This window comes from Chiloscyllium punctatum, chromosome 7 (genome assembly GCF_047496795.1).
Source record: "Chiloscyllium punctatum isolate Juve2018m chromosome 7, sChiPun1.3, whole genome shotgun sequence".
NCBI lineage: Eukaryota > Metazoa > Chordata > Chondrichthyes > Orectolobiformes > Hemiscylliidae > Chiloscyllium > Chiloscyllium punctatum.
In genome coordinates this window covers 109,765,585-109,787,837 of record NC_092745.1, presented here as the reverse complement: position 1 = coordinate 109,787,837, position 22,253 = coordinate 109,765,585, and the positions used below count along the sequence as shown (strand labels likewise).

At 40.7% G+C, this 22,253-nt stretch overlaps 1 protein-coding gene across 3 annotated transcripts in view; it reads left to right on the top strand.

Annotated features, from left to right (window-relative positions):
* The window catches only part of LOC140480036 (phospholipid phosphatase-related protein type 4-like), an 89,797-nt gene extending 78,960 nt beyond the window's left edge, over positions 1-10,837 (top strand). For all 3 annotated transcript variants that reach the window (XM_072574582.1, XM_072574581.1, XM_072574580.1), the window contains exons 6-7: positions 1,093-1,266; positions 7,684-10,837. In XM_072574582.1, coding sequence (XP_072430683.1) covers positions 1,093-1,266; positions 7,684-9,024 — 1,515 coding nt within the window. In that variant the 3' untranslated portion in view covers positions 9,025-10,837. The remainder of the gene's footprint in view (positions 1-1,092; positions 1,267-7,683) is intronic.
* The last annotated feature ends 11,416 nt before the right edge of the window (positions 10,838-22,253 follow it).

Sequence of the window (22,253 nt, the reverse complement as noted above, 5' to 3'; positions counted from 1 at the left end):
AAGATGTAAATCTATGAGAAATGTACTGGGACTACTTTTCTACTTACTTAGATTATTCTAATGTGAGTACCAAATGAATAAAATCAAAGTTTGCCAAGGATCGAAAACTAGGGGAAATGCCAATGCCAATGTGGAAGATTGAGAGAAACCAGGTTAGCAGAGTGACTGCAAATTAAATTAGAGAAATATAAAATGGACCAAGGAATTAGATTCTAAATGGTAATAATGGAGGAACAGAGAGGTCAAGGAGTACATATATGTCACTAAATTGTTAACATGCAGTTGATAATATGCCATAAGGTAGAGTAAGGATTCCTGATTATTGGAATAGCATGCATTCTGGAATCTAGATGATCAACTGAATATAGAGCAACAGAAAGGACACAGGGCAGATTCACAAACATGATATCAGGAATGCAATTATTCTTGTTACGATGGAAATTTCCTATTTTAAAGTGGAATTGAGAAGCTTAAACACTGATCTTTTCAAAGTTATGAATGGTTTTGAAAGAATGAATAGTGAAAGATAGGCTTATCATGGTTGGTAAACTGATAATAAATAGACATGGACTAAGCACCATCATTAGAGGAATACAGAGTATATTGGAAGAAATTTTCATGCATCGAGGAGCATTTACAATCAGTGATTGTTTTACCACAAATCAGCAATTGAGAAAGAGACCATATGTCATTTACAATGGGATTACATACACATTTGAAAAGAATGGGCATGATATGGGGAAAGGCATAAGTGAGGACTGCAGATGCTGGAAGATCAGAGTCTAGATCACAGTGGTGCTGGAAAAGCACAGCAGATCAGGCAGCATCCGAGGAGCAGGAAAATCAATGTTTCGGACAAAAGCCCTCTATGATATGGGGAAAGGGCAGGGCATTGGATAGCTGAAGTTGGAAACATAGCACCAATGCAATTGCCTGAATTTGCTACACATTCTACAACCAGTATTTGGCTCATTAATTCAAGCATTCGATGAAATAAAATTCAATGCTTTTTACAAAGGTTTGAATGGGAATCAGTGGTATGAGATAATATGCTTCATTCATTTCAACACACATTTATTTTGTGTCATTTAGATGTATTTCAATGCAACCCTGACGGACTCCTCCAAACTCCTGAAGCCATTGTTAGTCTTCACTTTTATCATTTGTGCTGTGATCTCTGGTTTAACACGCATCATCCAGTATAAGAATCATCCAATTGATGTGTACTGTGGATTTATGATTGGAGGAGGAATTGCTATCTATTTGGTAAGTTTCATATCTTCGAATTCATTGCAAAAAATGTAATTTTAGATGTTGTGTATTCATTACTTTTAACAAGTACCTTATTTTCGCTGTTTATGCTGTTAGTCTGGTGGTCTGTAATTTTCTGGTAACGTTGTGGTAGTAAATTGGATGACATCTGTACAGAAAATCTATTTGGATACATTGATCCATTCAGCTGTACCAGCCAGAGGCTCAAGATTCAAACCTTTGTCAGTGATGGATTGTTGATGGATCTCTGATAGATGATGGAGAAGCACCATAAAACAGGCACTAATCTTCAGGATTAGGGACCTGAGGCAATTGCCCAGCGTTTTTTATACTAATTGATTCAAAATCCCAATCATCCATTTAAAGGAATGAAAAATTATGAGTAATATGTGGCCAAATTTCAGATACACTCATTTATGCGAAACTGGGAGGGCAAAGTTGTAATAAATGTTCCTCTAAATGCAGAAATGGAATCCAGTTATTGTCAGCTGATGTTAACTGAACTGCATTTAAGGTGATATCTTATAGAGTAATAGTGTCACACAACACAGAAATAGACCCTTTGGTCCAAATCATCCATGTCAAGTTTCCCAAACTAAATTAGTTCCACTTGCCTCTGTTTGGCCCATACCCATCTAATCTTTTCCTATTCATGTACCTGTCCAAATGTCTTTTCAATGTTGTAATATTACCTGCATCTACCACGGCGTTTGACAAGGTTCCCCATGGGAGACTGATAAGCAAGATTAGATCTCATGGAATATAGGGAAAACTAGCCATTTGGATACAGAACTTGCTCAAAGGTAGAAGACAGAGGGTGGTGGTGGAGGGTTGTTTTTCAGACTGGAGGCCTGTGACCAGTGGAGTGCCACAAGAATTGGTGCTGGGTCCTCCACTTTTTGTCATTTACATAAATGATTTGGATGTGAGCATAAGAGGTACAGTTAGTAAGTTTGCAGATGACACCAAAATTGGAGGTGTAGTGGACAGCAAAGAGGGTTACCTCAGACTACAACAGGATCTTGACCAGATGGGCCAATGGGCTGAGAAGTGGTAGATGGAGTTTAATTCAGATAAATGCGAGGTGCTGCATTTTGGGAAAGCAAGTCTTAGCAGGACTTATACACTTAATGGTAAGGTCCTGCGGAGTGTTGCTGAACAAAGAGACCTTGGAGTGCAGGTTCATAGCTCCTTGAAAGTGGAGTTGCAGGTAGATAGGATAGTGAAGCAGGCATTTGGCATGCTTTCCTTTATTGGTCAGAGCATTGAGTACAGGAGTCAGAAGGTCATGTTGCGGGTGTACATTGGTTAGGCCACTGTTGGAATATTGCGTGCAATTCTGGTCTCCTTCCTATTGGAAAGATGTTGTGAAACTTGAAAGGGTTCAGAAAAGATTTACAAGGATGTTGCCAAGGTTGGAGGATTTGAGCTATAGGGAGAGGCTGAACAGGCTGGGATTGTTTTCCCTGGAACATCAGAGGCTGAGGGGTGACCTTATAGAGGTTTACAAAATTATGAGGGGCATGGATAGGGTAAATAGGCAAAGTCTTTTCCCTGGGGTCGGGGAGTCCAGAACTAGAGGGGATAGGTTTAGAGTGAGAGGGGAAAGATATAAAAGAGACCTTAGGGGCAACTTTTTCATGCAGAGGGTGGTACGTGTATGGAATGAGCTGCCAGAGGATATGGTGGAGGCTGGTACAATTGCAACATTTAAAAGGCATTTGGATGGGTATATGAATAGGGAGGGTTTGGAGGGATATGGGCCAGGTGCTGGCAGGTGAGACTAGATTGGGTTGAGATATCTGGTCGGCATGGACGGGTTGGATTGAAGGGTCTGTTTCCATGCTGTACATCTCTATGACTCTATATGAACCACACTCTGCGTGAAAAAGTTGCCACTCAGGTCCCTTTTAAATCTTTCCCCTCTCACCTTAAAAATATGCCACCTAGTTTTGAACTCCCCTATCCTCGGGAAAAGACCTTTGCTATTTTCCTTATTTGTGCCCCTCATGATTTTATGAACATATACAAGGTCACCCCTCAACCTCCTACGCTCCAGTGAGAAAAATCCCAGCCTCTCCTTATAATTCAAACCCTCCAGTCCTGGTAACATCCTCTTTTATATGCATCAAAAATTAACATGTTTAGACGTCCAATTGAACTCATAAAACAATGTCAATATTGTGGCATCTTCCTTAACTCAAACAATTGCGTTCACCATTTTATTTGTTAAGCTTTTGTTCTAACCAACTGGCACACAGACAATGTATTAAATCAAATGTAATTTGTTGAAGTGACTCATTAATGCTTTAGCAAGGAATTTGACACTGCGTTCTGATATTCTGCTTTGTACTACAGTATCCTATCCCGGGATAATTTAACCATTATTATGCTTGTTGGTCCAGCTCGAGTGCACTTATCTTTGAAGACAGAGATCTGCCCTTTATGTTCAGTGAAGCTGTTAGAAATGCTACAGTAAAACTGTCATACTTTCTGGCCCATATCCAATAAGAGATTGAAATTAAAAATAATGGAATGTCAGGAAGTACCAAAAGAAGTTGAAATACATTTTAGTTCTGCATCTAACCGTCCAATTGTGGCTTGCTGGGTACCATGCTCACTTTCAGAATCAGAAGATCCTATTCAAGGAGCTTGCACATAACAATCTAGGTTGACAATCTAGGTGCAGTGTTAATGGAATGTTGCATTGTTAAAGGGGCTGCTTTTCAAATGAGGTACTAGAAGCTAAAGTTCTTATCTTGTTTTCCTAGGTGGTCTATAAAATGCCAAGGCACTTTTTCAAAGGAGTGAAATAGAGTTCTTGCTGATGACCCTCCCAATATTTATGCCTTGATGAAAGCAGATAAGCCAATCATAATCACATTTGAGTCTTGATTAGATTACTTACAGTGTGGAAACAGGCCCTTCAGCCCAAAAAGTCCACACCAACCCTCCAAAGAGCAACCCACCCAGACCCATTCCCCTACATTTACCCCTTCACATAACACTAGGGGCAATTTACCATGACCAATTCACCTAACCTGCACAGTTTTAGACTGTGAGAGGAAACCGGAGCAAATCCACACAGACACGGGGAGAATGTGCAAAATCCACACAGACAGTTGCCTGAAGTGGGAATTGAACCTCGGTCTCTGGCTAACCACTGTGCCACCCAATATCTTTTAGAACATCCTGAAGGTTGTGAAAGTTGCTAAACGTTGTGGTACCAAAGACTGACAATTTGTTGTTAGGGTAGAGTGCTGATCTGGATCATTCTCTTTTTAAATTAACTTGTTCAGACGTATTATGGCTCATCTCTAGGACAGGCAGGACTTGAACATGGAACTTGAACCCTTCTGGAGGTAGGGACAGCACATTGGCACCACAAGATCCTCCATCCTAAATACTTTTAATCAACCTTTTCAGGTATGTTATGGGATAGGCCTGAGGTAGGTAGAACATGAATCTGGACCATTCTGACTCAAAATTGTTTTGGTCAACATTGGTCTTCTAGCGCAGAGGTAGGGGCACTACCATTGCACCACATGAGTTCCTGCTCCCTATTCTAGATATTTCTCAATTATTATGATATGACTCTATAATTAGCTCAGAAATGTTGTTACATGCCTCTGGAGCAGGTGGGGCTTGAAACTGTGTTACCTAGCTTTGAGGAAGAGACACTACCAGCATACCACAAGAACTCCCATCTCCCATTCTGCTCTTTTTTGAAATAAACCTAAAATAAGGTTAAACTCTATCTGATGGGGTGCTGTAACAAAAATACAGACTAACAGTTAATGAAAACTTACAAACGTGAATGTAAACTTAGTAAATCAAAATAAGGTTGTCCAAGATAATGATATACTCCAGCCCCTGCAGTGCCCATTGGTCTCTAATAACTTTTATCAAGGCGGTAGACACTGCATTCTCCTTCTCAATGGACCCCCAAGTACAGCCATAACCCCAAAAGGGGCAGTCAGTCCCATCCACTTCCAACCCCCATTCTATGCTGAGTCTGAGGGCCTACCTAAGTAATAGTGGTATTGAGTCTTAACGAAATGGGCCTTGGTAAATATAACAAGGTGTAATTAATTGTATGACAACCATAGGTGTAATCTACATTGCATAGCTGAGCATAATTATAAAGTCTATCAGGAGCCAGAGATATGTATTTATCTCCACCAAGACTTCATTCTCCATTGCTTCTTCTCTATCAAAACACTATGCAAGGATGGGTGGAACTTAATTCTGGATTAGTGGTGCTGGAAGAGCACAGCAGTTCGGGCAGCATCCAAGGAGTGGATGCTGCCTGAACTGCTGTGCTCTTCCAGCACCACTAATCCAGAATTTGGTTTCCAGCATCTGCAGTCATTGTTTTTACCTGGGTGGAACTTAATGCAATTTCAATATTAACTCTTTCAGAACTTATTTAAATAACATCGTCCTATAAGCTTTCTTCCTTTAGTTAAAATTTAAATATGTCAGAAATATAACTAAATTTACATTTTGCTACCTATCCTTCACCCCAACCCATTCCACGATCTTAAAATTCTTTATGATCATTAGTGTTGCTGTTCAGAATTTTGTGAATTGTCCTTTTGTTGCCTCAAATATACTCTGATCTTTCCAATATTGCATTCTCAGTATGAACTAATGTTTTGGCCGTTGCTCTGACTACCACAACTGTATCGCATAAGTACAATTTAGGATGATTGTGATACTCATTTTGAAGGTTTGGCACTCTTTATCACTTTCCATCCATCTAAACTTGTTCCTTTGCTCCATTAATTTGAAGTTTCTTTCTCCCAAAAAGCTCATGGCAACTTCTCGGTTTACACATGGAGCTTCAAATTGCTCCCAAACGTCCTTCTTCTTTCAAATTGCTCCCAAATGCCCTTCTTCTGTAAAGACTTTGTCACTTCCCAATATGATTGGTTTTACATACTTTGTTGTCTTTACTGTTCCACCTTTGTCTTTTACCAGTCCTGAGGTAAAGGTTTTCTTCTGGAGTGCTGCTTCTGCCTTGCTGCTGCATCATGGGTACTGCTGACTACGGCTTGTCTTACAGCAACTGACTGGTTACAGCGTCTTGAAGTGGTGATGTTCTTAAAATGATAAAGTCATGTGCCTTCTTTTCTTCCCCCGGGTTAAATTGATTCTTTTTCACAAGTGTTACTTATGTAACAATCTCACTACTGATCACTATGTTCCATAGTTGATGACTTCTGGTTGTGGTAGAGTGCTGTCATTATTCTTCATTTCTGTGCTCAGTCTGTGATTCTATCTAATTATCCACCATAGAGGATAAATCCTCTATCTGCAATCTTCACTTTGGCATAATTACAAAGGCTGTCAAGAGCTAGAGATGACCTATGTCCATTAGGACCCTCTTTTTCACCCAAACACTGTATGAAATCCTCAGATTGGGTGCACTTAATGTAGATTTAACATGAACTCTTCCAGAACGACAATCTGATCTGCCAAAACGTGCCCAATAATTATTAGCTTTCTTCTACACTTTCAAAATGCCTTATAATATAAATGCTTTAAAATCTGGGAATATTAAAACGCAGTTTGTGGTATGTCCCCCAGGCACTTCAAATTCCAAATATTTCTGTCTATAATTTTCTGATGTCCTGAAATATTACTTGATCAGAAGTGAAGAAAATCTACTTAGCACATGAACTACAGTCGATGAAATGCTTAAGATGCAAATCCAGATAAAGGTTTAAGTACACATTCCAATTTCACTGAAGGTGGGATGAGTAATATATAGCTCACCAATTCCTGTAAACAGAAGGACTGATCAAATTTCCTTTGCAACAAGTGGTTTTCTGAACGAAGACAGGATCACTATTATACCTCCAACTCAGCTGGCCCCAGAGAGACGTCTGATGCACTGACAGGGACATCAATCTCAAAACGCATATGATGATTTTCTTTCTTTGAATAAAAACATGAGAAATAAAAGCACATTATATTTAAATAGAAAAAAATGCAATTAAGAAGAAACCTGCAAGTAAGTTTTATGTTAAAAGTGTTTTTAAGATTAAAACAATTATGTAGCAAGTTGTTGTGATCCAGAACACAAATAGCATAGGGGAAGCAGGCTCAATTCTAACTTTCAAAAGAGAATTGCTTATATCCTTATAAAGTGCAGATTTACAGGGTTATGGGGAAAGAATAAATGAGTGGGCTGAGTTGACCAGAAAGAAATGAGCAAGTTGCATTTATATAGTGCTTTTCAGAACCTCAGGATGTCACAAACCAGTTTACAGCCAACTAGGCACTTTTGAAATAAAATCAGAAGCAAGTGGTCCAAATGGTGTCTTTTGGTCCTGTATAATTCCATAGAATACATAATTCTTGACAAGTGTTTTGATTTCTTGTTATTTTGTGTTTCACATGTAGGGTCTTTATGCTGTGAGTAATTTCCAGCCGAGTGATGATGGCATAACCCACCAGACCCATCACAGAGAACCTTTGAGGTCACTGACAGACCTCAGCCAGGAAAGTAGTAGGCAACTTCAAGGAAAAACTGGCAGTAGCATAGATGGCATTTCATCCCACCATTCTGAAAGTATTCTGAACCGAAACCACAGAGAATCCGGCTCCCTTACAAACTTAAAAAGAACAAGTGCAGATGTTGAAATCATTACTCCCCGCAGTCCAATGGCAAAGGAGAACATGGTGACCTTCAGCAACACCTTGCCACGTGTCAACACCTCGTCAATGGATGAAACAGCCAGAAGGAATGCAACGATTCATGCTTCTATGGACTCTGCCCGTTCTAAACAGCTCTTGTCGCAATGGAAATCGAAGAATGAAAGTCGGAAACTGTCGCTACAAGTAATAGAGACAGAAACTGGTCACTCACCTCCAAAGTCCATGGAGATGAGATCCAGTTCAGAACCTGTGGGAGTAGGCATAAATGGAGACCAACAGGCACAACTCAACCAGTATCTAAAAATTCAACCTAGTACTATTCCTTTGTCCAATAATACCAGTAACATTGGTGGAGGAGCAAGAGTTTCCATGCAGTCACGCCCAGGCTCATCACAGCTGGTCCATATACCTGAAGAAACCCAAGAGAACATAAGTACTTCTCCAAAAGCAAGCTCAGCAAGATCAAAATGGCTTAAAGTAGCTGAGAAAAGTGGTGTTGGTAGGGTAAGCACCCAACCAAGAATCATGCAGGTAATTGCTATGTCCAAACAGCAAGGTATGTTACAGAGCAGCCCAAAAAGCACCGATGGGAGTACAGTATCCTGCACAGGTTCCATAAGGTATAAAGCTCTAACAGACCACGAGCCTAGTAATATTGTCAGAGTGGAAGCTCATCCAGAAAACAACAGACCTCTTGTTCAAGTACCATCAGGCAGTGAAGGCAGTGGATCATGGAAATGGAAGTCCCATGAGAAGGGAAGCATTCGCCAAGCATTTGAATTAAATGATCTTAACAGGGACTCTGAAAGCAGTGAATCAGTAAAAGATAGCTATGCTACAGCTGAAAGAAAGAAAACCAATCCAGACAGTAGTGAACATCATCACCATGGAATTACCACCATACGAGTTACACCAGTGGATGGAAGTGAAGCTGCTTCTGAGACGCTCTCAGTTTCGTCTAGTCGAGATTCAACCCTCAGGCGGAAAGCGAACATCATTTTAATACCAGAAAGGGGAAACAGCCCAGAAAGCACAAGAAATATCTTCTACAAGGGAACATCACCCACCAGAGCTTACAAAGAATGAATCCTTGTTGGGGAAGGCTGCTGAAGGACAATCCGTTGTAAACAGATGCTGAATACCAGTACATACTGATAATAGATTGAAACGTTTTAAATGTGCCATTCAGTTGTTTATTAATTGAAGAGTTAATGATATTTAAACATGGCTGCATGAATATGATATTTTTGCATACTAATCAAAAGCACACAGGCAAAGCCTGAGCCTTGTGAAATATGTATTTGCTATATCAATAAACTGTGAATGCATTTGCTCCCATTTTGAACACGTCACTCATGCTTTGAGCAATTTATTTATTTATTTCCTAAAAGCTTTGGCTGTACTGCTGCTTTCTGTACTGACCAATTTAGAATTTTGTTCTCAATTAGAGCTCTAAATAGTGCTTATATATCCAACAATGATGAGGGGTTATGTGTAATTTTATTTGTGAAGCATTATCTGGGGTTGCAATGATTACTTGGTCAATTATCAGTCAAAGATTTAGTTAGTTACAAAGCTTCCTTCAAGGGGATCACATAGATGAAAAAAATCATGTAGCTTTTATAGAAATTACATGCAAACTATATTGAAATACGTACAAATGTGCACCACGTACATTACAAATAGTAGAAATTTTCTCACAGAATGTAAAATGAACGGTAATTGATTACTGATCACTATTTATATCTTAGATTTTTATACCTATTGTAGCCTTAGCATATTGATATCATGCCTTTAAAGAAAGTTTTTTAAGTATAATAGACAGCATTTTTTGTAAGCTTACAAGGCTGTATTTCAAAACTATTAAAATATAAAATATGCCTTTAATCATGAGTTACAGACTTTGTACCAAGCTGTTTCTACATTGTTAAAAAGGAAAGTGTCCAATACAATTCTGCTGCCATTTCTACAGTGCCCTCTCTTCCTCCTCCTCCATCTCTGACCCCTTCCAACTGCATTGGCGTACCAAATATAACCCTGTACTTTCCTTTCAAGTTAATAAGAAAATTGTTTGGGTATTTATTCCTACATCCATATGATAGAAAAAAAGACTACGTAGTTTTTATTTGTTTATACTCGTGTTTTTGAATACAGCTTATACCTAGGTACACAAAAGCCAGGAACCTCTGAAGGAATCATTTAATTTCAAAGAACTATTGGTTTGAATGATTCCAGTGATTCAACTAAGAACCTTTACATCACATTCTGGCCAAATTATGTTGTATTATGATGGATAGATATAGATGTAGTGTTCCTGCTACTAAAGAGTGACTGTACCACATTGGACTGTGGAAGAAAATCCAAACACCTGCATGTATTTTTTATACAGTACCTCTGGTAAAATTAAACTTTATTTTCATTGCAACCAATACCTTCATTCAATATTTATTAGCGAATTATTTAACAGGTGACATCATTTTTGTAATTGTAAATAATTACTGATTGGTACAAACTGTGATATCTTATTGAAGGTTTGTTTATTTGCCCAGTAAGATTATATTTGAGTGATTTGTATGTAAAAGGGAAGAACATTTAACTAAGGTATGCACAGATGTGTATAGTGTTTAAAATGTGTTTTAAGTGTTCTGTTAACTATTTCTTTGAGAAGTGTTTTAAAAATGAGCACTGGTTCAGTAAGTGTGTGCAAAACATTATTGTGTGCGAGTTCTTAAAATGTGGTATTCAAAAGTCTTGTGAAAAGTAACCAAGGGAAAATACGGGAACTTATTTCTGTTCAAAAGCATTTGTTGGCTCTATTATCATATTTGAAAGATATCATCTACACTGTACCTTTCCCAAGTGTGTTGGTTATTTGCCAAATAAATGTTTCTTAATTGCAGTGAATACAAGTAAATCATGTTTTCTTTTCATTATAACACCAAACTAGAAACAAAAGGTATTCTTCTTCCAATCCAGCAATAATAATTCAAACAAAATCCAAGATCCTTAAAGTTTAATTTTATGGATGTAACTTTACTCACTGAGCTGGAAGGGTCGTACAATCTGAGCTACAAATCTTCTCAAAACCCCGTTTAATTTTATTTCCTACTTTCATTCACGTCCAATATTTTGCACTTCTTAGATAATTATTCCTATATTGTCACAACTTCATCAGTGAAACTCAAGATCAGTAAGGAAAAATTAAAAATGTCTAAATTAATTGCAGCACATGGTGAGATCCAGTAGCACATCATATCTGTGCTCGGTCATTGTCACAGCATGTCTAAATCAATTCCACTGTCACATTTCACTCTCTGGAATCTTATACCTTTATATCTTTTGAAATTGGATTTGAAACAATGCTTTTGCCTCAACTACACCCTCCTGCAAAGCATTCCATCTTGCTGCCAATCTTTTTCCTCATTATGTGTTATTTTAACTCTGTCACTTGACTGATGATTTGTATTGTTTCCTTACATTTGAACTATCTGTACCTAGTTACAGAACTAAAAATATCACAGGCTTTTAAAAATGTTTTATCTACTCACACTTGCAGAGGACACCAGCACATGGACTGCGACATTTCAATGATGCAGCCAACTATCTCATTTTCAGGACAGCTAGGGTTGGTCAGTACCACCCAGTTACTATTTGAAAATGACATTAGAAGATCCTTGTGATTGAGAAATTGTGCAAGATGAGAAAAAGGTTATCTGATCTATTAAGCCCATTCCGACAGAAATGGTACTCTTATTAGAATTTAGTTGCTCTAAATCAAGTTTTTCTTTCCTCCTCAACTAACCTGTGATTCTCCATCACTGCGCAACTCTCATAAGTGGATATCATTTGGCATATGCACTGACACATACTGGTCATCTGGGTCAAATCCAAGCTGTTTGATGATGAAATGTTTTATCCCATTAACAATAGATAAGGAGCAATGTGGAATCTCTTTGACTTTTTTGGGCAAGAGGAGCTTGTCGTTCTGCCAGGATCATTGAGTGTCAGTGTCAACTGAGGGTTGCATGGTTTCAAACAGTGGGGATGAAAACTCAACCAGTTGTCCTCCTAAATACTTAATGCTGCAACTACCTTCAAACTGTAAATCCAACAATATTAGGTTTAGATAAGACAAAATTCAAGGATTAAGGCTTCAAGGTTGAGTGATCAACATTACAATAAATGTAATGTTCTAGGTAAATGGCAGTTACTGTCTTTATGGACAATACTGGCACATTTAGTGGTGGGAGCCTTATCTAACACTGCATTAAATTTGTGCAGCAGGAGTGAAACCTATGTGAATGTTTGTGTCAGGTTTAAATTTGGCAACATCCTTGTAAATCCTTTCCTTTCAAGTTTCACAACATCCTTCCGATAGGAAGGAGACCAAAGTTGCACGCAATATTCCAACAGTGGCCTAACCAATGTCCTGTACAGCCGCAACATGACCTCCCAACTCCTGTACTCAATACTCTGACCAATAAAGGAAAGCATACCAAACGCCTTCTTCACCATCCTATCTACTTACGACTCCACTTTCAAGGAGCTATGAACCTGCACTCCAAGGTCTCTTTGTTCAGCAACACTCCCTAGGACCTTACCATTAAGTGTATAAGTCCTGCTAAGATTTGCTTTCCCAAAATCTAGCACCTCGCATTTATCTGAATTAAACTCCAACTACTACTTCTCAGCCCATTGGCCCATCTGGTCAAGATCCTGTTGTAATCTGAGGTAATCCTCTTCGCTGTCCATCTCCAATTCTGGTGTCATCTGCAAACTTACTAACTCTTATGCTCGCATCCAAATCATTTATGTAAATGACAAAAAGTAGAGGACCCAGCACCGATCCTCGTGGCACTCCACTGGTCACAGGCCTCCAGTCTAAAAAACAACCCCCCACCACCACCCTCTGTCTTCTACCTTTGAGCCAGTTCTGTATCTAAATCTCCCTGTTTTCCATGAGATCTAACCTTGCTAATCAGTCTCCCATGGGGAACCTTGTCAAACACCTTACTGAAGTCCACATAGATCACATCTACCACTCTGCCCTCATCAATCCTTTTTGTTACTTTTTCAAAAAAACTCAGTCAAGTTTGTAAGACATGATTTCCCCCGCACAAAGCCATGTTGACTATCCTGAATCAGCCCTTGCCTTTCCAAATACATGTACATCCTGTCCCTCAGGATTCCCTCCAACAATTTGCCCACCACCGACATCAGGCTCACTGGTCTTTAGTTCCCTGGCTTTTCCTTACCACCTTTCTTAAATAGTGGTACCACGTTTGCCAACCTCCAGTCTTCCGGCACCTCACCTGTGACTATCTAAGATACAAATATCTCAACAAGAGGCCCAGTAATACATGATATACAATATTTGCATTTCTTCTAGTCATTCCCAGATAAGAGGACTTATATGCAGTTAAATTAAGGCCAGAATTGTAGCTGTACTGGCCTTTTTTACGGGCAACAGCAAAGATGTCTTTGGTGTATATATCCCATAATTTCTAGTTTTACATGATATGCTGAATTCAGATGTTTGCACAAACCCTTCCTTCTCAAGTTTAACATTTCAATTTAATTTAACAGATGTTTATACCTTAGAGCATGGAAGGCATGTTTATAACAGGATTGATCAGGTTGATTGTCAGCCAGTACATCGTTTCAAGATATCCAATGGCAGGTAGTAAATGGGAAAGTCTTTTGCTCAACCATCCTAAAGAGGACAATGGCAAACCACTGCAGTGAACCTGGACCAACTTAATGGAAATCTATGACTAACCCTTGGAAAGGAGAATGGGAGAAAAGAGCAAAAGACTTCAATGATCTCTACTGGTGTTAAACTTCACTCTTCCTGCATTACTGACCATCACAGCTTACACTTAGTTACAAAGCAAAAGTAAAAGCCAATACAAAATAAGCATTCTAAACAGCATTTATATATTAAACTGTGCAATGTTCCCTGTAAATGTCAACTAACCATTGTTGTGATTCGACAATCACTTAATCACTGACCCAGTGTTTCTTCTCAGCAGTGCTACCCCACAGCTAAGCAGTAACTACACTACACCATGGTTGGTGGAAAAGTGCTGTTATTCAGTGAAGGAGACACTGAAAGACCTTGGAGGAAGTCACTGAGCAATTCTGAGACTGGGAGGCCCAGCTTTAGTTTGCACTGGTAGATCAGCCTGCAAGGTGGCATTCTGGGATGACAAACAAAAGCAAGGATTCCACAAGGTTAACATGCAGGTTCAGTTAGAAAGGCAAATGCAAGGTCAGCGATCATTTCGAGAGAGCTAGAATACAATAGCAGAGATGTACAGCTGAAACTGTATAAGATATATCAGACCTCATTGGAAAATTGTGAGCAGTTTTGGGCCTTGAATCTAAGGAAGGAAGTGTTGGCGTTAATGGGCATCCAGAGGAGGTTTACAACAATGGCACCATTGAAGAACCTGCCATATGAGGAGTTTGAGAGGACTCTGGGACTGTACTCAATGGAATTGAGAAGGATGAAGGGGTTCTGTTTTATACAGAATACTGAGAGGCCTGAATAGAGTGGATGTGGAGTAGGTATTTCCACTAGCAGGAGAGACTTGGACTCAACTAGCACAGCCTTCGAGTGGAGAGATGACCCGTCTAGATGTGCTGAGGGAAGATATTCCCGGAAATACATCCAGGGAAGTTATTTGGGTGGAACTGAGAAATAAGAAAGGGATGATCACCTTATTGGGATTGTATTATAGACCCCCTAATAGTCAGAGAGAAATTGAGAAACAAACTTGCAAGGATCTCAGCTGTCTGTAAGAATAATTGGGGAGTTATGGTAGGGGATTTTAACTTTCCAAGCATAGACTGGGACTGCCATAGTGTTAAAGGTTTAGATGGAGAGGAATTTCCCAAGGCAATTTTCTGATTCAGTATGTGGATGTGCCTACGAGAGAAGGTGCAAAACTAGACCTACTCTTGGGAAATAAGGTAGAGCAGGTGACTGAGGTGTCAGTGGGGGAGCACTTTGGGGCCAGGGAACTATAGACCGGTGAACCTGACCTTGGTGGTGGGCAAGTTGTTGGAGGGAATCCTGAGGGACAGGATGTACATGTATTTGGAAAGGCAAGGACTGATTCAGGATAGCCAACATGGCTTTGTGCGGGGGAAATCATGTCTCACAAACTTGATTGAATTTTTTTGAAGAAGTAACAAAGAAGATTGATGAGGGCAGAGCAGTAGATGTGATCTATATGGACTTCAGTAAGGCGTTCGACAAGGTTCCCCATGGAAGACTGATTAGCAAGGTTAGATCTCATGGAATACAGGGAAAACTAGCCATTTGGATTCAGAACTGGCTCAAAGGTAGAAGGTGGTGGTGGAGGGTTGTTTTTCAGACTGGAAGCCTGTGACCAGTGGAGTGCCACAAGGATCGGTGCTGGGTCCTCTACTTTTTGTCATTTACATAAATGATTTGGATGCTAGCATAAGAGGTACAGTTAGTAAGTTTGCAGATGACACCAGAATTGGAGGTGTAGTGGACAGCAAAGAGGGTTACCTCAGATTACAACAGGATCTTGACCAGATGGGCCAATGGGCTGAGAAGTGGCAGTTGGAGTTTAATTCAGATAAATGCGAGGTGCTGCATTTTGGGAAAGCAAATCTTAGCAGGACTTATCCACTTAATGGTAAGGTCCTAGGGAGTGTTGCTGAACAAAGAGACCTTGGAGTGCAGGTTCATAGCTCCTTGAAAGTGGAGTCACAGGTAGATAGGATAGTGAAGAAGGCGTTTAGTATGCTTTCCTTTATTGGTCAGAGTATTGAGTACAGGAGTTGAGAGGTCATGTTGCAGCTGTACAGGACATTGGTTAGGCCACTATTGGAATATTGCATACAATTCTGGTCTCCTTCCTATCGGAAGGATGTTGTGAAACTCGAAAGGGTTCAGAAAAGATTTACAAGGATGTTGCCAGGGTTGGAGGATCTGAACTACAGGGAGAGGCTGGACAGGCTGGGGCTGTTTTCCCTGGAGCGTCGGAGGCTGAGGGGTGACCTTATAGAGGTTTACAAAATTATGAGGGGCATGGATAGGATAAATAGACAAAGTCTTTTCCCTGGGGTCAGGGAGTCCAGAACTAGAGGGCATAGGTTTAGGGTGAGAGGGGAAAATTATAAAAGAGACCTAAGGGGCAACTTTTTCACGCAGAGGGTAGTACGTGTATGGAATGAGCTGCCAGAGGATATGGTGGAGGCTTGTACAATTGCAACATTTAAGAGGTATTTGGATGTGTATATGAATAGGAATGGTTTGGAGGGATATGGGCCGGGTGCTGGCAGGTGGGACTAGAGAGGGTTGGGATATCTGGTCAATATGGACAGGTTGTACATGCTGTACATCTCTATGACTCTATAATTGAGATGAGAAGGATTTCTTTTCAGCCAAGGATGGTGAATCTGTGGAACTCATTGCCACAGAAGGTTTGGAGTCCAAGTTATTGAGTGCAGGAGAATGGAGTTGAGAAACACATCAGCCACGATCGAACAGTGGAAAATACTCGATGGGCTCCTATACCTTATGGACTTAAGGGCTCGCGGGTGAAATGACAATTATTCTGAGAATTGTGTTTGACAGTGCCAATGCCAATTTACCAGGACAGTGCCTTTGCAATCCTGGCAATGTGTCGGAGGTCAAATTTCTGTAAGAACACGACAGCATAAGAAAAAGCAGTAGAAGTGAGTTATCTCTGAATTATTACATTGCAGAAGGAGGCCATTCAGCCCATCATGCCTATACTCCACTCCAGCTTTCTCTGCCATTCAATAAAAACATGGCTGATCTGGTTGTATTTTAACCTGATGAGCTTGATTTTACAGACCTCACCAGCATATTTGAAGGTGGGGAGGTTGTCTTAAATTGCAGCCTGTAGCCTGCCCACTGTTTTCCCAAATATTCTATCCTGTCTCCCATTTTATAATGGGGGAAACGCGGGAATACCAGGTCACTTTCATTCCTGTGAGTGCTTATATATGTCATACAACCTTTACTGCTATTTTGCCAGTGTCAGTGGAGCCCACACAAGTGTGTAGCCTGGCAACTTTAAGGTGCAGGCTGGTGTCAGGGAATAGAGGAATGGAAACTCCTTTAAAGATCCCCTGTAAACTTCGAAGGCACTCCCACCATTAATCCCCTTTGACCCTCACTCCTTGTTCACTCAAACCCAAACCCCAATTCTCTCACCAGGAACTGAAAGACAGGCCATACTCAAACCTCGGATTTAACTCGAAGTTGGGCTGCACATATTTTTAATTCTGTCCTCCACCAAAACTTCCCAACCTTTGACTCATTTGTCATCAAACATCTGTTTAAATTTTAATGTTTTCAACATTCACAACTTGTGAAAGAATTACAAGAAAATGAGTAGGAAGCACCACATTGCCAAACCTGACAACTAGCAGTGACCCAGAGACAAAGTGTGTGCATAGCATCTGGGTTGTTTCAAGGCTGCTATAGTCAGCACCTGCCAGTGATGCTCAGTCAATCAGCCAGGAAACACCAAGACTGGTTTGCGGAGAATGGCTAGGAGATCCAGGAGTTACTAGCCACAAGCACAAGCCATTCCTGAATTTGAAAGTGTAGCCCAAGTTGAGTCCTAGAATGCAGTTTTATGGATTGGTGAAGCCTGATGTCCAACAAAAGTATCTGAGACATAGAGAGCAGATGATGGGTGGGGAAAGCACAGGCCAACCTACAATTAGCTGCCAACCATGATGTGAATGATTCTTTTGTGTATTCAGTGCTGTTTATGGTCCATTCATGAAAGGGCCCACTGCCCTGCTGGCCAAGAATAGAGAGGTGCTCAGGAAGAACGGAGTGACAGCCAGAACCAAATGGAAGGAGCAACATTATACCTGTACCAGATTTTAATCAATCACGGTTGCAGAGGGTAATCTTTGTATCCCAGTAACCGTCCTTGTAAGACATCCAGCCCTTGATAGTTTAGAATACTCCTCTGTTGGGCATGCAGGACTTTGACCAGTAGGGCCATAGAATGAGTCTACACAAAGCTTTGACAGAGGGATCTTATTCCAATGAATACAGTGCAAGCCAAATCATGCAGATTACAGATTACAGTAGCAGATTGTAAGTGCTGCATGATCACTTGTCTCCGCCAGCACATTACCAAAGAAAAACAGCACTGCATGGAAGCACATATTTAAAGTTCAAAGTGAGAGGAATTAATTCTGTGCCCTGTGCAGCCTATGAAACCTCAGATAGGCTTTGTAAATGGTGACCTTCATTTGCCACGTTTTAGTTGCCTGTGGTTACTTTGCTTCACAGAAATGTCTATGGTCAATTTGTAGCCATATGGTCAAGATTGCTTGTGACTATGATTTGTACCTCACATAATTGGTCAATCCATACCTTTCACAAGCAGGGTGCTATGAATACAGATGCTTTCATGCTGCACTGTTGTAAGTGCCTGATAAATGTGATTGCCCTTTGAAGGGCCTCACCTTGCTCACAAGTACAGTCCATTTGCTTGAACAAAAAAACAAACTGAACACTCTGGGTGTCATATCAGTCATTTTCCATTTCCCTTGTGCATTCATGACCTCACAAGTATGGACAGTAATGCAGCTTGCTCTTGGTGCAGTAAACTGTAGGCACAGCCTAGAAATCCAACCTCCAAGCTCCTCCCTTCCTTGCCAGTCCCTGATTAGTCATCAGTACTGAGCTTCCACACATACCCACACACCTTTTTAAATGAAGACATCATCTCACAGCATTACCCCTGAGTCCTGACTTAAAGCTTAATGATTCCAATCACCATGCTGCATTTTACCCCTTTGAAGCAAGAGCGGAGGTCACCATTGATGTTGCTCCCTGTGCTATAATTTCCTACTCACATATTTCACAATGGTTTTTCCCTTTACATCACGTCATGTTGCCTCCAGTCCTTAAAATAGACATCCCAAGCATCCCAACCACACCTGTGGCCCCCAATAACTCATCTTGACTTTAATTGAGCTGACTCCGAGATCTGACTGTGGCCTAGATCCCTGACTAACTCAGATGGACAGCCCCAAATGATGATTGATAAGACCACTGACTGATAACCGTACTTCTGGTACTATAACTGACTTATCGTGATTCCTCGGATTGGTTGCACTTGACCACTGAGTTAACTGTATCTCATCAAAGAGACTGTCTCCCTTAGCCTGACTGAAAACCACTTTCCTTAGATGTTGAGACATGCCTTTTGATTGATGCAAATGCATTGTGTTTGTCATGTAGACTGTTGGCACAGATTCTGCTGCTGTGAGTTCGCATGGCACTAGCGCCACATTGCAAGGTGTCCACCTCCTCAACTGGTCACTGCTGACAACCACAAAAAGCTTTCTGGTTTTATGTTTGCACTAAACAGCAAGACAAGACAGAAAAACTGTCAGGCTGCTGACTCTGGATGGGCAAAGTGCCAAAAGGCTGGACAAAGCAAGGTAAAGCAGAAATGCTGTGTGTGTCCAAGTGAACATAAAGTGAGTGAGTGCTAAGGTAGCAAGTGAAGACTATGAGGTCTATTTGATGGCTTCCTGTCCCTGCCTGCAATGTTACAATGTAAGTTGCTGGTCTGCTCCATGGTGCAGCATTGAAGGGCAGAACTGAATTATAATTGCAGATGTGCTATTAGAGGACAGTGAGGCTTTTACATGTGTAATGCCAAGGTCTGTGGACTGAAGGTGTGTTCAGTTGCTGCCCATAGGGGATGCCCTGAGATGTTAGTTGTCCAAGGTAGATGCCTGAAGGAACAAGCTACAAGCTGGTGTCTCTAGGTACCTACTCTATCGTGCAGAGAATTGTCACTGACTAGTTCCTATCCAATGGGTGGGAGAGTAGGAAATGGCTTATAAACTAGCTGACATTAAGTTAAAAATCACACAGCACCAGCTTATAGTCCAACAGGTTTAATTGGAAGCACACTAGCTTTCGGAGTGTCGCTCCTTCATCAGGTGGTAGTGGAGGGCTCAATCCTAACACACAGAATTTAGAGCAAAAATGTAGTGTGATGTAACTGAAATTATACATTAAAAAATTGATTGTCTGTTAAGCATTTCATCTGTTAGAATACCGTGATAATTTCACTTTTTTCATGTGTAAATCACAAAACCTTTTTTTAAAAAGTTGCATTCTCGGGTTAGCTGTTAACAATGGTGATAGCTAGACAATATGTTGAAGGTGTTAGCCCCCTGTGTTCTCTGTCTATGCCATGATGTTTAGATCGATTCTAATCTAAAAAGTGAGATAACGGAGTTTTACATGAATGCATGCAGTTTTTGAGCAAAGTACAATGTATGTGTGTGTGTGTGTGTAGTGAGTGCAGAGTGTCTTAAGTCTGTGAGGGGATGCATGTGTGAGTGTGGGAGCGTTTGTGTCTGTAAGGGTGTGTGTGGGTGTCTGTCTGCGCGTCTGTGTATATGTGTGTCCGTGCGTATGTGTGTATAGGGGTGCCTGTGTGTGTGTGAGAGTATCTGTGTGTGTGTATAGTGCAATGGTAGTCACCTGTAATGTGACATGAACCCAAGGTCCCGGTTGAGGCCCTCCCTATGGGTACCAAACTTAGCTATCATCCTTTGCTCGGCCACTTTTCGCTGCTGCCTGTCCCGAAGTCCGCCTTGGAGGATGGTCACCCGAAGGTCCGAGGTCAAATGTCCTGGACCACTGAAGTGTTCCCCAACTGGGAGGGAACATTCCTGTCTGTTGATTGTTGTGCGGTGCCCATTCATCTGTTGTCATAGCCTTTGCTCGGTTTCCCCAATGTACCATGCCTCCGGGCATCCTTGCCTGCAACATATAAGATAGACAATGTTGGCTGAGTCACATGAGCACCTGCCACGTACAAGATGGGAGGTGTCCCCAAGTGTAATGGTGGTATCTATGTCCACACTCTGATACGTCTTGCAGCGCCTACCTTGACAGGGTTGTATGGAGTTGTCCTGAGAGCCTATGGATCCCTATGGATAGCTAAGTTCGGTACCCATAGGGAGGGCCTCAACTGGGACCTTGGGTTCATGTCACATTACAGGTGACCACCACTGCACTATACACACACACAGATACTCCTACACACACACACACAGGCACTCGTATACACACATACACACGGACACACATACACACAGACGCGCACACAGACACCCACACACACCTACACTCACACTCACACATGCACCCCCTCACAGACTTGAGACACTTTGCACTCACTACACACACACACATACACTTTCTCACACTCACAACCCCCAACCAAGACAGACTGACACACACACACAGACCCACATGCACACATATATTTTTTGGGGTGAGTTTGTACTTGCAGGGTTACATTGTACTTTGCTCAAAAACTGCATGAATTTATGTAAAACTCCGTTATCTCACTTTTTAGATTAGAATCAATCTAAACATCATGGCATAGACAGAGAACACAGGGGGCCAACACCTTCAACATATTGTCTAGCTATCACCATTGTTGACAGCTAACCTGAGAATGCAACTTTTTAAAAAAAAGGTTTTGTGATTTACACATGAAAGAAGTGAAACTGTCATGGTATTCTAACAGATGAAAGGCTTAACTGACAATCAATTTTTCAATGTATAATTTTAGTTACATCACACTAAATTTTTGCTATAAATTCTGTGTGTTAGGATTGAGTCCTCAACTACCACCTGATGAAGGAGTGATGCTTTGAAAACTAGTGTGCTTCCAATTAAACCTCTTGGACTATAACCTGGTGTTGTGTGATTTTTAACTTTGTACACCCCAGTCCAACACCGGCATCTCCAAATCATAGGTGACATTAAGTAATAATGGTAAGCTAATGCATGCAAGGATGCCTTTTGCTACCCATTAGCCAAGATCCCCATACAGTGAGAGAATTGGATTTCTTTGTCTTGATATCAAGAATTTTGTTTTTGCCAATCTCGCCATATTTTGCCACTGGCTCACCAATAGCCATTCTGTTTAGTGGCTGGAGAGATTCTACCCTCTATCTTGATCCTGTAACTAAGTCTGTAGGTAATGGAATGGACTCTCTGAAGTAAATCATCCTTGATCAGGGGGGGATGGCCTAAGAAGAGGAAGACATATGTCTTATCATTAAATGTAAAATTATCTAAATGCTCTGCTGGAAAACATGACAATAATTGTAATCATTGCCAATAATTATTTTGTAGATTGTAAAGATTAATTCATTATATCGTCAGCAAGCTTTTGTTCATAATTTGCTAAAGATTTTCCAATGGCAATGCCTCAACCAGTCAGAGTCAACCTGCC